Raw genomic sequence first — 17,500 nt, 5'->3', positions numbered from 1 at the left:
GAATGAGGATGAATAAAAGGGAGAATGTTAAATGAGAAAAAATAATTCCAATCATGTAGGTGAAATGCACTGGAGGGCCAGGACGTTTGGAGAGAAACTTTGGAGCCGGTGATGTCAGAGGTGTGCGGTGGGGGGGGCAGAAAGGTCAAGTCACTCATAAATCATTCATTCTGAGAAATTATTATTTGGAAAAGTCGGCCAATGGTGTCACAGCCACCACCGAATGCTTAATGAGCCTCCAGGATGTGTTGATGTGTGCGTGTGCACGTGCGTGCATTCGTGTGCGTGTACGAGCGTGTGTGCGTGCGTGTACCAGCGTGTATTTGTGTGCGTGTGCGTGCGTGCGTGCATTCGTGTGTCCGTGTGAGTGCGGGTGTGTGGGAACACACAGCTTCCCAGTGGGAGCTACAGCAGTCAAAGAGCGGGAGAATCCATTTCCCACAGTTCGGAGCCTTTCGATTTCATTGTATAATTTACACTGCGGGGACAGACACCACGCTGCAGTCAGACCAGCTCTCCTTCCACCCAGCCTTTCAAGGCACTTTCTCATTGGGAGGAGCGCCACGATTGAGACCTAATCTTAATATCCCTCGCCGTCATAAACGTGGGAGGATTTATTTTTTTTAAAGGATTCTCGACAAGCATTTGTTTTGACCGTTTTGGCAAATAAGCTCCAACACACACACACACACACACCGACACCAACACACACACACACAGCTGTGTCATTTGCTGACAGCAGATTTTTCTTTGCTCTTGCCGTCGCCTTTCTGACAGCCTTGTCTCTAATCCCCACCGAAATGAGTCGCGCTGCAATTATACCATCATGCACCACTACGGCGATCGGGGGGCATGTATGCAAGTGTAAGTACGTGCGCATGTGTGCATGTGTGCGTGGCACCACCGCGCACCACGACGCCGTCAAGTACATGTGTGTGTCTGAGGGAGCGCGTGCGGGAGCTTAAGACTGAGCCTAGTTTCATCTCGCTCGGCGCAATTATCCTGTCAGTTCTATAATAGGACAGAAACACCAGGGAAGCAGCCCCCCCGCAATCAAGGCATTTACCCCTTCCGTGCGCCGCGCCTGGGCGCGTGTGCCGGTGGGCTCGTCCACGCGTCCATCGGCGGCCCGTGCGCGTGAGCGAGCGTTTCTGACGCGGCGCCGTCACAAACATGCACGTGCGTGTGTACTCAATTATCTCTGTTCCGTCCGTCCACTCCCCCCCCCCCTCCCCAGCAACCCCACCCCCCCCCCACCCCCCTGCTAATTTGCGACTGCTCGTCAAGCAGAGACCCGGGGGTGGGGGTTCTGATTAAGGTCCCGCTGTGTCCGCCTGGGTGGAGCGCAGAGCCGTTGGCGGTGCGTGCATGTGTGCCTTGATGTATGTACGTTCTTTCACCGAGTGAAGGACGCCGTCGGCAGCATCGGTAACATGGTGCAGAAGGGGTGTTGTATGCAGGTGTGTGTGTGTGTGTGTGTGTGTGTGTGTGTGTGTGTGTGTGTGTGTGTGCGTGTGTGCACCTTCTTCTCCAGCTCCATGGCCTTGGCCTCGCTGGTCTTCACCTTGGTCTGGTCCACCATGTTGTCTGACAGGTGGAGGGGGTGGAGGGGGAGACCGGGAGAGGGAGCGGGGGAGAGGGGGGGGGGGAAAAAGATAAGTCAGATGAGATGGATTTTCAGACAACACACCTGCTCATGTCTGGTTGTGAATATTTCGTGCCCTTCAGTGTGACACACACACACAAATGTATTCAGACAGACACTCAGCCAGTGCCCTATCTGTCTGCTTTTTGTGTTTTCCTTATCACACTTCTCAAAGACCAGATTCGTGATTCGATGGCAGCAGCATCTCATTATAATAGAATCCTATCTGGTGGACGCTTCTGCTACCTGCTCTGCTATTCACACACACACACACACACACACACACACACACACACACACACACACACACACACACACACACACACACACACACACACACACACACACACACACACACACACACACACACACACACACAGGGTTTCTTGTATTCTCTCAGTGGGAGACGAAAGAGACAAAACTAAGCTCGTATTTCCAATGCCCGCCAATAGATTGACTGTGCAGCCCGACCTAGTGTTTCCTCCCATCCTGTTCCTCCAGAGATACAAGATGATGAATAGAAAGATGAAGATTGGCCGGATCAACATCAACACTAGTCTTGATGGAATGAGGTGGTGGTGGTGGTGGGGTGGGGGGGGGGGGGGGGCATCGCCAGACACGCCGGTTGGCCGAGGATGAGCCGCAGCCCGGGATGAGCCAATGGCAGATCTCCTTGGTATTCTTCCTGTGTAATTGCAGGGGTCCACAGGTGGCTCGGGGCTTCAGGGCAGAGTGTGCACGTGCAGCGAATAGGGCGGCTTGGCACACAGATAAAGGCTGCCGGGTAATTGGATGGAAAAGACAGTGATGCCTGATGCCAAAGAGCAGAATTAAAGTTTAACCAGAAGACAGAAGGATAAGGGAAACGTGTGAGAAATGACAAGCGTATAACTTCAAAACTAGTAGCGGGGGTGGGGGGGGCGGGGGGAAAGGAAAAGAAAGAAAATGACACCATATGTTCCAAAGGCTTAATATAATAATGAAGATTAATCTGCAATTAACGTCAGGGGGTTAATGAAAACTGTGGAGCTCGGATAAACGTGTGCAAATGCTAAGTGAGGAGTGGACGGCGAGAAGATTGGAGGAAGAGCCGACGATGAGGAAGATGCGGATGAGGAAGAAGAAGAAGAAGAAGAAGAAGAAGAAGAAGAGGAGGAAGAGGAGGAGGAGGAGGAGGTCAGGGCTGGGACAGCATGAGGCTAACAGTGCTGAAGTGTGTATAAAGCGTAGTGCGATCGGGGGAATTTGCGTGCGGTCTTGTTGCGGCGCGGACATGAAGGGGGCTCGGGGCGAGGTCGGTGTTGCTTCGGTCATGGTGGTGGGGTTTTAAATGGGACACGCTCAACAGCAGACTACTATTGGAGGGGGCAGGGTTGTGTGGGGTTGCGTGCATGTGGGTGGGTGCGCGGAACAGGGGGGGGCTGGGGGTGTGCGACTGTGTGAAGAATTGTAGGAGTTCAAAGAAAAACACTAAATAATGTATGCAGGGCACAATTGGGCTGCTTTCCACTGATAATAACTCTGGCAGTGCTAAAGGAGGCCATTCTTGCTGGTATGAGTGACTGTGTGAGTGGGTCTCTCTGTGTGTGTGTGTGTGTGTGTGTGTGTGTGTGTGTGTGTGTGTGTGTGTGTGTGTGTGTGTGTGTGTGTGTGTGAGAATTTGTCAGTGTGCACAAGCATGTGCCTGTGTGCCTGTCCCACGCACGTTCATAGTGGGACACATTTAGCAGCGGCACAATTAGAGTATCCTGCAGTGGGCTAGAAGAGGGCTGCCATAAAAGACTATTGAACTCTTGAGACACGTTCTGTCCTCCTCTCTGCTCTGGTTTCCTTAGTGGAGTGGTCCTTTTTTTTTTTTAAACACCCGAGCCTAGTGTAGTAGTCCATTGAGCTGCACGGCCCACCCGACAGCTCACCGGCGCTGCTCCGGGGTGTGAAGACCGAGGGAGTTACATGTCGCTGGTTTTGTCTTTCAGTGGCGCTTTGGTTTTGTGTATTATACATTCCACACACACACACACACACACACACACACACACACACACACACACACACACACACACACACACACACACACACACACACACACACACACACACACACACACACACACACACACAGGTGAGGTAGCAACTATCCTGGAGCTTCAAAGACTCGACGCCGACGGTGGGAGTGAAATAAATGTGGTGGACAGATAAGAGCACAAAAAAAAAAAGGTCAGGGGAATAATGAGAGATTTTAATCGATCGTCTCTGCGCCGCAGGCAGCATTATATTTTTATTATGTTTTATTCCCACTCCCTGCAGAGCGTCGAGCGCACTCGGGTGCGTTGTGAGAAGGGGCGGGGCTCCCTGACTCCGCGTCAAGAGGGCTGATATCCACTCTCTCTCGCGCGCGACAGATTAAGACGTAAGGCGCCTCGAGCGACGTCCTGCTGTGCGCTTGATGTTTTTCAGGACGCGGGGCAGTCCAGAATATATCCACCAGTCAGCAATTAGTAAGCCAGCTAAAGGAAGGACAGTCATACTGGGAACCACTGGGAACCGCTTCTCTTCCACTTTGCCCTAGTCCAACCAGAAGCACCACCCGATTCTTTGTTGTTTACATCCACCGTTCCGGCTTCAACTCTGATGTTGAGGCTATTTCCCCCTCGTCGCAGTTTGAGTGTTTTAGAGCTACATGTGTTAGTTTTTTTTTTATGTGCGAGACTCTTCACTGTGTGATGTGTGAAGACGGCGTAGATGTGAAGATGATGATGATGACGATGTGAAGATGTGTGAAGTCACAGGCTTTGGAGAAGATGAGAGTGGAGTATTTCACCCTGACTTCACTGCCGGTAACAGTCTAGCCCTGTCCTCCATTGATTTGGGCTGAATTGGTCAAAGGCTAACTCGTCAAATCGAGCGCTAGGCAGACAGAGGGGAAAATAACATCCTGGTTACAAGGATACTCGTCTGACTATGGGCAAGAAGAAAACAACCTTATTTCTCCAAAAAGTATTCCTTCATACATGAGTTAGAGATGGACAAAAGGAGTACCTTCTTCATAAGTAATATGGCAACTGTTATTGTGGACATGGCTTTAATGCTCAAATGTCTTAATTTCTCTAAGTTAATTCGTTTAATCATTTTTTTTTTTTTTTTATTGCATTAGATCACTGATATGCACATCACCCTCTGTCTCCCCCCTGTGGTGCAACTCGGAAACTGCACTTGTTCGACCACAGAAACAAGTTTCTGTGTTTATGTGTGAACCACTTTGGGGGGGCACTCAAGGACCCTACCCACTCATAATCAAACGCGACATCAGCAGCAGCCTTCAAATCACAACAAAGATAATGAAACGTGTGTAATTATATAAATATACGTGTGTATATCCTCCAATCTATCCAATCACCACGGTCCAAACAAGGACGACCACTTGAGTGGTGCTCCCAGAGAGGGGGGGGGAGGCAAGGGGGGGGGGCTGCAGGTACGTGCGTGTGCTTGTGTCTGCACGCCCACCTCCCCCCCACCCCCCTCTTCCGGCTCACCTATCAATCCCTCGATGTCCAGCCGGAGGTTGCGGCACTTGAAGTCCGGGTCGGCGCCGTTCCGGTGCAGCACGATCTGGCCCACGCACTCGTCCATCAGCTTGTAGTACTGGGGCCTGGAGCGGACGGGAGGCAACAGCATTGAAGGACCATAAACAACGCCGCCGCAGAGGCAGAGGGACAGACGGGGCTCCCCTCCCCGTTTCCCTCTCAAGGCTCCTTCCCTGGACGATTAAGGACGTCTTCCCTTGCACTTTTTAGAGGGGCAAGGAGGAACGAGAGGGGGGGTGTCACGGATTGTAACCCGAGAAGAAGCTACTTGGAGACTGCGACTGAGTTTAAAAAAGCGTACACAAAAGTGCACTGGTTGATCGTGTTGCCATCGCAGCCTTGTGCATAATGTCGATATTTCTTTATACAAAAACCTAGCAACGTATGAATAAGTCAAAACACATAAAGCGACATGGATGGAGAGAATGGAAGTGAGCACAAAGAGAAAAAAGGGCACAAAAGTAGACAAGACAGACAGACAGGAGTGATAGCGTTCATATTGTGTCGGTGTACACAGGGGGCAAGTGGTTCATGCTTTCTTGAGGCGGAGAAGGCGTTTTGTTGTGTATGAGGGGACGTGATGCACTGGGAGCGACAGAACTTGTGGTGCCACAGATCAGACGTTTGCGTGTGCGTGTGCGTGTCAGTGCCTGCACACAAGCTCTGTGCATGTTCACTGTGCGTGCGAACAGGCATTTGGTGCGTGACAGTTTGATTGTCTTGTCGCAAAGATTGATTCTGTGTAAGTGTATGAATGTGTGCGTGTGTGTGTGTGTGTGTGTGTGTGTGTGTGTGGCATGTGCGATGAAGGCCCGTAGACAGTCAATTTTTAAGGTGTCTGATTCACTGACCCTGTATGAAGCCCCCGGAGCAACAAACACAATACCTAATATATTCCCTTTCTCCCTCGCTCTCTCAGAGAGAGAGAATGTGTGTGTGTGTGTGTGTGTGTGTCTCTCACTCTCCAATAGTCAATGCTTCACCCCCCCTCCCTTCGTTAGATTTGCAGGTTTATCCGTGGAGCGAGAGTGCCATCCGGTGCAGTTTCGTGGAACAACACTCACGTCTGACTACGGATACGTCTTACCCTTGGTCCGGCAACAAAAAAAAAAGAAATTCTGGCTGGTTAGTAAAGTAAAGTTTTATTGCAGCAAGTTGAATAATATGCTGCTACTTTTCTTTTAAGATATGGCCATTATAATATGTTTAATGTGGAGGCTGGAGACTAAAGACTGGAGTAGTCCCACAATACCCGTGGTCATTCAAGTGGAATTCTAGTGTGTACGTGCATGCCTCTGTGTGTGCTTGTGTGTGTGTGCTTGTATGCGTGCATGTGTGTGCGTATGCGTGCGTGTGCATATGTGCGTGTGTGTGCGTGTGCAGCTTATCAAGTCATTTCGCACCATATGCTCCTTCCAGCCCAGGCAGCACAAAAGTCCAATCTCGACTTCTCACTTCATTCCCTATACCCTCCCTCACCTCCATCCATCTCTCAATCCATCCATCCAGCCTCAGCCTCCACCCTACCACGGCAGGCCCTGTGTTTAACAGGAGCCACAATTTCCCGCCTGTCTGATACCATCAAGGCAACATGGGGCGGGTGACTGACTGCTGTGTGTGTTTGTGTGATTGTGCGTGCGCCTGTGTGCGTGTGTGTGTGTGTGTGTGTGTGTGTGTGTGTGTGTGTGTGTGTGTGCGCCTGTGTGTGTGTGTCTGTGTGTGTGTGTGTGTGTGTGTGTGTGTGTGTGTCAGCAGGCCTGCCTATGTTTTATTACTTTGCTTGCCCAAGTTGAGGCCGTCCTACAGTGCAAGTTCAAGTGTGGGCAAGGCTTAGACTTGTGTAAACACAAGTCTAAGCGTGTGCGCGCGTGTGTGTGTGTGTGTGTGTGTGTGTGTGTGTGTGTGTGTGTGTGTGTGTGTGTGTGTGTGTGTGTGTGTGTGTGTGTGTGTGTGTGTGTCTGGCGTACTTATGCAATCCCATTCTCTGGAGCTCTTGACTTGTCCTCTCTATTATTCCACCCCAGTCTTGTCTTTCCCTCATTGGCTCCCCTCTCAGCCTCCCCACCCCGCCCCCCAGGCCCCCGGGAGGGACATTAGCATATTTCTGGTGATAAGGGGGTGGAAGGTGCTCAATTCTATTAAAATGAAATTGGACTTCTTTTCGCATGTATTAATTTCACAGCTCTGGACCGGCGTGCAGGAAAAACAAATGTGATGAAGGAGAAAGAGGAGGGGAGGTGGGAGGGAGGAGGGCAGGGGAGGGGTGAGAGCCAGACATCTGGTAACCAAGGTGAAATTAATAGAGGGGAAATGTTTTGACTTTTTAATCCAATCAGTTGGAGGAAGAGCTTTTGGGTACGACTCGGCTGGGGAGATTTGGAGAGTGAATGTGACAGCATGCATGTACTGGCACAGATATTTTAGTGTGTGTGTGTGTTAGGGCTGTGCAATTAATCAAATTTTGATCACAATTTAGATTCTTGGGTCAAACGATCTCCAAATTAATAAAATCGAGTTGGAACGATTCTTTTGAAAAAAAAAAATATATATATATATATTTTGAAAACTGAATGAAAAATCTGTTACAGTGAGGTTTTTTTTGCCGAAATGCCGAATAAATGCATTTTATTTTCAAACTCAAAAAGAATCGTGATTTCAATCTTGTGTATGTGTGTGATTTACACCTACCTGGCCAGGTAATCATTGCGGACTAGGAGCAGGTGCTGCAGGAGGGACAGGAAGTGGCCTTCGGCCTTGGAGTCCTTCACCGTGTTGAAGAGTATCTCAAACACCTCCCTCACGTCAGTGCACCGCCACACGGTTAAGGAGCGAGCAGCAAATACACAACACCACTCATCTTAGATTACGGTGTACCATGTGCAATGACAATAAAGACATTTCTGATTCTGATTCTTATCTAATGTCTTCATCAGAGACCTCAGTTAGCAAAATTGCATTCTGATGCCCCCTGGTGGTGAACACTACAGCAAACATCCAATTGTCAACCAAACACTGAAAATATTTGGGGAAACACAAAGACGCCTCATTTTGTTTCACTTTAGATGTCCTTTCTAGTTGCACAATGTTTTGCAGCTGACTGCAGCGCTATGTTTTTTTTTTAAGGAAGCACTGCAAAAAAGTATTGCCACACTCTTGCACCCTTGTGACATCTAGTGTTGAAACTTACAACTATAAGCCACTAAAAGTAATAATGATAATAATACTATAATAAAAGCTACAACAGATAGGGACATAATGTATATATTATACCTCCATATACCTTATGGGCACCTGTACTGTCGATGTGTTTCACATGGGTGCAATTTAACCCCCAACCCTGGCTGTGGTTATTGTCCTTCCCAGCTTATTTAGTAGTGTTCAACTGGTATGCTGAGGCTGTCGTAAACCCCCAACTATGTCCATTTAAGATATGTGCTGAAACTATTAAAGCAGGGAAAGCCAGACTCAAGCACAAAAAAAAAAGCGTTCAGCTTCCCAGAAGATGTATTGGCTCAAATAAGCTCCTGTGATCCTATCTTTGCATCTTCCCCCCAGCAGACGGAAGTGACATTGAGGGGATGAAGAAAAATAAGGCCATGTCTTTAGACCACCAATCCCCAGAGACAGAGAGACAGAGACAGAGAGAGAGAGAGAGAGGACAAGAGACAGAGACATGGAGATAGAGAGACAGAGACAGGGAGAGAGAGAGAGAGACAGAGAGACAGAGACAGAGAGAACAAGAGAGAGAGACAGAGAGTGAGAGAGGGAGAGGGAATGAGAGAGACAGGGAGAGAGAGAGACAGAGACAGACAGAGAGAAAACAAGAGACAGTGACAGGGAGAGAGAGAGAGAGACAGAGACAGACAGAGGATTGGAAAGAGAGAGAGAAAAAGAGACAGAGGATTGGAGATACAGAGACAGAGCGAGAAAGATGTCAGGTGGAAGGATATTCCATCTCAATGCGGATGTCGTCCAGGCGAGCTTTGAGCTCCTCCGAATCGTCCTCAGCCTGCTCGTCAAACACACTCAGCTGCACCCGCAACTCCTCGTTCTCTATGGTCCTGACATCCTATAGGAGAGGGAGAGGGGAGAGGGGGGAGGGGGGAGGGGGGAGGAGGAGGAGGAGGAGGAGAGGGGTTTCTGTCAGCCATGCTGAGTTTGGACAGGTGGAGAAAGTTTGGAATTGGGTGTTGGGTGGGTGTGTGCGTGCGTGCGCCCCCGTTTGCGGGTGGCCACACTTTCGTTGGCCCGTGAAGTGTGTCACTCTGACTCACGATGAACAAACAAATATGTGACAGGGAAAAAACAAGAGTGGCGATAAAAATAGTTTTGTTGTTTTTTTTACCAGTGACTGTTTGACTGTGACTGTGTGTACGCATATTTAATGACAGCCTGTCGAAGTCACGATAGGAAAGGCTTGCACGTGTGGGAATGTGAGTGAGGGAAGAGATGAGATAGTGAGTAAATGGGTGGGTGAGTGCTCCCTACCATCAGGAGGTCCCGTAGGCCCAGTCTCAGCAGCTCAGAGCGGATGTGGACCCTGAAGTCCAGCTCCTCTCCCCGGCTGATCAAGGCATTGATGAGCTGCATGCAGCCACCCTGTCCAACGCCACGCAAAGATGAGACGTTACACACACATCCACACACCATCTGGGTGCCATCTTCTCATCAGGCCACACCGTAGGACCCCACGTATGACCAGACAGGGACGCATGACTGGGGTCTGTTTTTTGTTTGTTTGTTTATGTCTGTTGTCGGGGTGCTTCAGTACCTTCAAAGCCACGCTGGGTTGTCTCATCCCCGCCAGTAGAGGCTGAAACCTCTCGATATCCTTCCTCTCCGCCTCCTCAGTGATGGCCTCCAGAACGCGCTCATGGCTGCAGGGACACAGAGACGATCATGTAGAGTCTAGAGTAACAATACACACACCCCAGGACCCACTTGGAGATCTTCTAGAGACTGGACCAGTGGTTCTCTACTGGTCTAGCCTGAGGACCACCATGTGTCCTTAGTCATTAGGTGATAAAACCCGAAAATAATTACAATATTAACTGACCAATGGTCCAGTCATCAACAACGCCATAATGTACCGTTAAAAACATGGAGCGAACAAAAAGCCGCAAACACTTTGGGCTAGGCTCAATTAAATAGTAGTAGAATTTGAATCATGAATTAACATTTAAACAATAGTTAGTTCATGGGCTTCTTTCTCAAGATTAAAAATAGGTATGATTGAGTTAAAGCTACAATCATGCCAATACTGTCCTACGCAGGTCTGGAGTGATGCAGTCGAATAGTAGTATTATCGTTCAGAGAGATACACGGCCTCATGTTCAAGTGATTTGACCTTTGTGATACGAGTGAGTCTCGCCGAGGCCGAGGACCTCTCTCCCCAGCGGGTCGACGCGATGACAAAGCACATATCTCCTTTCTAAAACGGTACGCTGCACAACGGTGACTTTGCAGAACACTGAACACTCAAAACTTTGATTTGCCACGTGTGACCCTCTGATGAACAGCGTCACGGAGACACCGTGGTGGCTCACGTGGGAGTGCCTACCCCTGCATCTCGTCGAGAAGAGAAATGAAATACTGAAGTGCTTCATACGTCCCCGTCCCCCCCCCCTCCAGACTCCTTCTGGTTCTCAAGGACATGCTGCAGAGAGAGTGGGTCAGTGGCTCCTAACGACATGACAGCGGGGCGGGGGGGGGGGTGGTGGGGGGGGGGGGTTCACCTGGACGACCATCTGTCCCCCCACCTCGGCTCTCCTTCTGGAGGCCACGGGGGGGGGTCCGCACGGGCACAGAGCTGCTGCCACTTAACGCAGCTTCTTCATTTGACCTGTCACCACACTCCTGAATAAACTGCTCTCAGAACAGCACTAATAAGAGACTCGCCCGGTGAAGCACCACCACCCCCCAGCAGACCGTTCAGAACTCACTCTTGGCACAGAGTTTACTTCAGGACACATCATTTTATGACGCATTTCCTAAATATTCTGTTATTGCACATCTAATGATCTTGCAATCCTCAGCCAACGGGACTGTTTCTATTGCATTGTTTACATTTGTATGTGGATAAAAAAAAATCATTTGATGGATGATGTATCAAAGTCCACCGGCGACCTTGATCCTTTCAAAGTCCACTCAACCCATGTTTTATGTTTCACTGTATAGAGGCAGTGCTTGAGAAAGAACCGGCATGCCTTTTTTCTTCTTCTCTGGTTTCCGCTTGCCAGAAAATCTCCGCCGCACCAAAACCCGCAGATCTGGCCTGATGTTTTATAGATGCTTGGCTTCACAGAGAATACATCAGAGGCGTACTTTCCCCCTTTCCCCGACTTGAAGGGGGCTACATTAATATGATGAATCGTGTGAAAACTATGAAGTCACTCGGTGACCTGGGGAGTAGCGAGCAGCCTTTTGACAGGACGAGGGGATGCAGGCCTGGGGCGGGGGCGGGGCAGGGGCGGGGCGGGGGCGGGACGGGGCGGGGGCGGGGGCGGGGCGGGGCGCGGCGGTACTCACAGGTTGTCGTTGTGGTCCAGGATGCAGATGGCCGACAGCAGCTTGATGGCGTCCACCATCATGTGAGGCGCCCGGGGGTTCACGGCTCTGACCAGCAGAGGGATTCCCTCGTCGGTGGCCAGCATGGCTTTCAGACCGTACTGCAGAGAGCAGAGGGGGGGGGGGGGGGGGCGGGGGTTTCAAATGAGAATCACCACGCGCATCAGACAGATTCCTTAAGATTCCTAAAGTGTGCAAAAAGTCTGTAACAGTCTCAACTAACATTGTAGATGAATTGTAGATGAACCCCCTTGTAATTTATTGATGGGATTTTCTCAATGACGCAACCACAGAGCAAATGCAACACTGTGGGTGAAGGTCCTAGAGTCCTAGAGGACCTGGAACTGTACTACAATATATATAATATAATATAATATGTACTACAATAACCGTAACAAAAACCTATTTGTCTGCCTGCTGCACTACATGCAAATGGTTTGCACTACATGCAAATTCATATCAAATTTGTAAACTCGGAAGTTCAACTCCTGGTGACCTCACCTAGTCCATGTTGGTACTTGGCGACAGGTAAAGCTTGTCGCAGAAAAACGTGTTTCGAGCCTAGTAGGCTTTAATCCGATAAAGATCTCACCTTGTTGTTCATGAAGGCTTTGAGACATCGGATGATCTCGTGTTGACATTTCCCCGATACGTTTCTGGACGGAGACGAGACCACAGACAAGGGCTTTAAACATTAAAACAGCTTTGACAGCAAAAAAAAAAAAAAAGGTTATTCATTCATTGCCCTTGGGCTATGCAGTTGGCCGTGCGAGGGAGAGGTGGCCTTACTCCTCTCTCTCCTCCTGTAGTCTCCTCAGCAGGCTGAGGAGCAGCACCAGGCCCTCGTCACCAAAGTTCTGCACCCAGCTGGGAATGTGGAGGAAGACAGACACCATCATCAGAAGGGCCGGAGAAAATGCACGTTGATATCAATGTGGCCAGGCGCCGTGTTATTGTTGGTTTTTGGTGGGTATCGTATTCTGTGCAGAAATATATGTATTGTTGTATGTCAACTACTGTATACAACATTTACCCTGGGATAATAAAGTTAAAATTTAATATGAACACTGTAATACTAATATTTAATCGCAAAGAGACGACATGAGTAACTTCGTGTTTTAATGTCACATGCCCTGGTCCATGTTTCTGAGATGTCTCTCTGTAGAGAGACCATAGAAGACACGGGAAGGTGCTGTTCAACACTAAGGTCTGTAGATGGCGCCCATTCTACATAAAATATCCTGTTTAAAAGCCACTCCCCTGATCTCAGTTACTCAGAGTGTTAAGGATCTATAACCTGCTGGCTCATATATGTAGAGGCTTTTTTGTATTTTATTCTAATGTAAAGAAGTAATTCATTCTTTATCATTAAGTTATCTCCATTGGTAGCATCAGCAGCAGTATTATCATAAGAACAATGAAACAACTGCAGGTCACATTGCCAGCACTAGATCTATTCCAGAGGGAATGGCATAATCAGGATGGCTGAAACCTATTTGTTAGCTGGCTAATGGAACCGTGCTGAAAGTTGATGAGAAGTCAAACACTGTGTGTGTGTGTGCGTGCGTACGAAAAGTGTATGTGTATGTGTATGTGCATGTGCGTGTGTGTGTGTGTGTGTGCAGTCTTACCTGACTGGGTTGTTGTTGAGTGAGACCCGGAGCGACTCCAGGCAGGCCAGTAGCTGCGTGTCTCTGATGTCTGACCTTAGCTCTTGGATGTACATCTGGGCTGACCTGGAGCACTCCTTCTGGCTCTGGCCCTGAAGATGGAAGACAAGACAATCACAAGACAGTCGGACAAGACCCAGACAGAACAAGACACAGATAGACAGAGAGACAGAGAGACAGACAGACAGACAGAGACACACAGACAGTCACAGGAAATGCAGTGAGAGACAGAACTAAAAGAGAGAGAGGGAGAAAGACAAGATAAGACCGAGGCAGAGACAGACCAGGACAGATAGGCAGTAAAAGACAGACAAGAAGTAAGAAACAGAGTTTCAAGATAAGACCGAGACGGACACAGCAGACGGGCCAAAGGGAAGGGGAGACAGACAGAACGAGATACAAATCAGTCTAATCCCTGCGGAGGGCAAGAAATGTTCAGGCAGGCTATACTCATTGACCATTTAAAAGTGATGAGCCCAATTTAAAACTTGTTAAAAGGTTAGTGCACCGAGTTGATCTCAAAGGGCCTATTTGAGTCTATTTCGCTGCCAAATTAGGCGTGATATCGACCATCTGCACATGGCTTTGTTAGCCCTCTCTCTCGCTCCTGGAGCCGTTTAGCATCAGCATATTGGCCTGCTGTTCCCGCAGCACTCACTCAGCCCCCGACCACAACACGGCGCTGGCTCCTTTCTGTTGGCTGTTGCGGTATTTTGGGAGTGATTGGTTTGTGGGGGCATGCTCAGTGGGAGCGTCGTGAAAACAACTTGAAAAATAAACCGCTGCAGAGGACAAGATGGAAGATGGGGGAAAAACCACTAAAGAAGTTCGTCCATTCGGATGCTTGCTTATTCTTTAACTTCCCTTAATGTAAAAACAAAAGACATTAAGGGACTGAATCTGCGATGTGTACGTGAAGCATGCAGTGCCGTGCGTTGCACAACACTGACAGCAGTGTCCTATTAAGGTGTGGGTACTGACAGCCTTGGACGTGTGGAGGTAGCGTGAGACCATCTCCCGCTTAATGCCGATGTCCTTCTGTCTCAGAGGCTTCTGCTTCTCCTCGTTCAGGTTCATGTCCACCTGCATAGCCAAGGGGAGAGAGAGCATTACACAGAGCGGCAGAGAGAGAGAGAGAGAGAGAGAGAGAGAGAGAGAGAGAGAGAGAGAGAGAGAGAGAGAGAGAGAGAGAGAGAGAGAGAGAGAGAGAGAGAGAGAGAGAGAGAGAGAGGGGCGTGATGGGGTGGACATAGCAGAAGGCAGCACATAATTAATTGAGACAGAAATAGACGTGTGTGGGGAAAAAAATAGCAAGAAAATGGTTGACAGTTTAATAGGAAACGTCCTAAAAATACATAATTAATTACATTTTAAATCAAATCTGCAAGTTGCTCCTATGTGGCATAATTGCAGGGTTGAAACAGTTGCTTCTAAACACTCACAAAGTTGTTCAGAGGAAGTAAAATAGAAAAATGTCTGTGAAATAAGGATAACTTTCTACTGACTGAAGGAGCTCTGCCTGCCTTTTCGCATTTTCTATTGTGTGCCAGAAATGTATGCGCGGTTTGGCGTACGCTTTTAACGAAATAACTGTACAACACTGTTGTGTTCACACATTCTAAGGACGTGGCCACAATGGGAATTTAACCCCTTACCCTGTGAACACCAACACTGACTAATAAGTTAGTGGTGGGCCTATAAAAGCGTACATATAAGCCGTTTCTCAATACCAAGTACGCGGACTACGTACTCGCGGACTTGGAAGTACGTACTTGGCAAGTCCGGACTTTCAAGTACAGACTTCCGAGAACGCGAGTACGCACCTGCAATTGGAACAGCAGCGGACTCGATGATGCATCCTGGGATATTTAACGGTCCCAAGTCCACACGAGTCACCTCCGATGCGTCCTCGGTAGAACGACCTCATCGAGAACGCATCGAGAACACTTCCGGGTTTTACGACAGTACTCGCGTACTTGGAATTGGAACAGTGCTTGGGCCACCACTGATGACGTTTACCGAGAACGCAAGTACACGAGCACACACGAGAACGCGAATTGAGAAACGGCTACAGTAACAGGAGCTCAGTGAAGGGATGGCCCATTCTGAGGCCACTTTAAAGGAGGGCACCGTTTCCCCGTCACTCAGGTCCCGTGGCGCTCTGACCCCCCCCCCCCCCCCCCCCCTCACCAGCATCTGTTGGAAGAGCTCCAGCACCGATTCGTCGCTGAGGTCGTGCAGAGCAGTGCTCTGGCCACTGGGCTCGTAGCTGGAGGAGTGCCGCTGGGTGGGCCCCGGGCCCCCCCGCTCCTTGTCCTTCTTCACCCTCATGCTGGTGAAGCGCTCCAGCTGGGGGGGGGGGGGGGGGGGGGGGGGGAGAGGGGAGAGGACACACACACAAGTTAGAGAAGTATGTTCCTGGTGGAGTGATGGTCCAAAAACAGCAACGGTCAGCAACATCAAGCAGGGAATCCGTAATCATCGCCACTGTTTGAGGTGAAATAATGTCTTGAAGATTGTGAATCCAACAGGCAGCGTGTAATTCACCAACGCCAAGACAAAAACATAAGGTTTAGAACTCAACGTAAATGGCAGATGATTAGGGATAGGACAGGTGAACAGGCTGGATGTTTTTTTTTTCTGGCGTACAAACAGAGTTGTGTCGGACAAGCCGGACAAGATCAATGGCCGGTCGGTCGGTGTAAGCAGCTGAACATAAGGGGCGGCCTAAAACAAACACTTACGTGATCTGCTATCCAGGAGGTGTTATTAGTAGCTCTGGGTAATGAGCCGTTTGGCGACAGGGCACCCTGACACTATCCGCCATTAAACAAAAAAGACCACTTAATGGAGCTAGGCTGGGCAGCAGCGGCCTTAAGCAAACGTCGCCGTGTGGGCTACCTCCATAAAAGGTGAAAGTATGAAAACAAGTCGTTATGTTGTAAAGATACAGGCAGGTGGCCACGATGGCTCTTAAGGTGGGCCCGACTTGGAGGCTACGCGGGCGCGTCATCGACGGGCCCGAGCATGCTGAGCAGTCAGAGTGCTTCTCTCCTGCATGCAGGCTGGGTGTGCTGACGGCGGGACGCAGGCGGACAAACAACATGATAACCGGCACCAAACGGTGGGTGTGGTCGGGGGTTAGTGCGACAGACGGTGAACAGTGAAGTTAAAGTGGGACGAAGGTGGTGGTGGTGGTGGTGGTGGGCAATGGGGAAGCACACAGATGCACATACATGCACACGTGTGTGAGGAAGTGGAAGTGGAGGTGGGGAGGAGGGGGAGGGGGGGAGGGGGGGAGGGAGGAGGGGGGGGGGGGGGCGCTTCACGTCACAACCACACCTACCTCTTCGGGAATCAGCCGTTTGAGTTTCTGTACAGAACGGATGCGAGAAGGAGAGACACAGAAAAAAAAAATTGGAAATCAAAACAAGGCACGGGAGGATTAATCAGAGAGTAGGGGAAAACAACCCCGCAGACAAAGGGTGGAGGGTGGAAGGTCAATCAATTAGATGGAAATCAATCAAAGGGCTTCAAAGGAGTAGTATATTTCAAAGGAGTTCATTACTGATTGATCATGGCAGGATAGGAGGTGGACAACACACCAGCATGCTCGCTAAATCAATGGTCTCATTAAAACTGGGCTCTCGATTAGCCCGTGGATGGACTGGCCCCTTGGAGAAAAGACAGCTGAAGATTGAAAGTGTGACTTATTGGTGGGATAAACAGAGACTATCAATTTTCGATGCGTGATTCAGGTCCCTTGGGCCACACATTACACGCACCTGCAGGTCATGTCCACTAGGTGTCCATATAACCCCAATAATGATCCTCTATGGCTAAAGTTCTGTAATACCACTTCTATACACTAGGAGGTAGCTCGCCAAATGTTTACATATTTCTTTGAAGGAAATACACACACACACACACACACACACACACACACACACACACACACACACACACACACACACACACACACACACACAACACACACACACACACACACACACACACACACACACACACACACAC

At 49.4% G+C, this 17,500-nt stretch overlaps 1 protein-coding gene across 1 annotated transcript in view; it reads right to left on the bottom strand.

Annotated features, from left to right (window-relative positions):
- LOC311344733 (protein diaphanous homolog 1-like) overlaps positions 1-16,832 on the bottom strand; it is a gene marked incomplete at its 3' end in the record, with an annotated part of 43,058 nt that extends 26,226 nt beyond the window's left edge. The window contains exons 1-13 of the mRNA XM_084469085.1: positions 16,812-16,832; positions 15,656-15,814; positions 14,447-14,548; positions 13,427-13,557; positions 12,585-12,662; positions 12,388-12,451; positions 11,757-11,896; positions 10,000-10,105; positions 9,717-9,827; positions 9,179-9,297; positions 7,917-8,033; positions 5,178-5,293; positions 1,523-1,587 (exon numbers count right to left, since the gene is read on the bottom strand). Of these exons, the coding sequence (XP_084325211.1) occupies positions 1,523-1,587; positions 5,178-5,293; positions 7,917-8,033; positions 9,179-9,297; positions 9,717-9,827; positions 10,000-10,105; positions 11,757-11,896; positions 12,388-12,451; positions 12,585-12,662; positions 13,427-13,557; positions 14,447-14,548; positions 15,656-15,796 (1,290 nt within the window). The 5' untranslated portion in view covers positions 15,797-15,814; positions 16,812-16,832. The remainder of the gene's footprint in view (positions 1-1,522; positions 1,588-5,177; positions 5,294-7,916; positions 8,034-9,178; positions 9,298-9,716; positions 9,828-9,999; positions 10,106-11,756; positions 11,897-12,387; positions 12,452-12,584; positions 12,663-13,426; positions 13,558-14,446; positions 14,549-15,655; positions 15,815-16,811) is intronic.
- Between the last annotated feature and the right edge of the window lie 668 nt (positions 16,833-17,500).

Source organism: Micromesistius poutassou (genome assembly GCF_964030765.1).
Source record: "Micromesistius poutassou genome assembly, chromosome: 6".
Classification (NCBI taxonomy): domain Eukaryota; kingdom Metazoa; phylum Chordata; class Actinopteri; order Gadiformes; family Gadidae; genus Micromesistius; species Micromesistius poutassou.
This window is presented reverse-complemented; position numbering and strand designations above follow the sequence as displayed.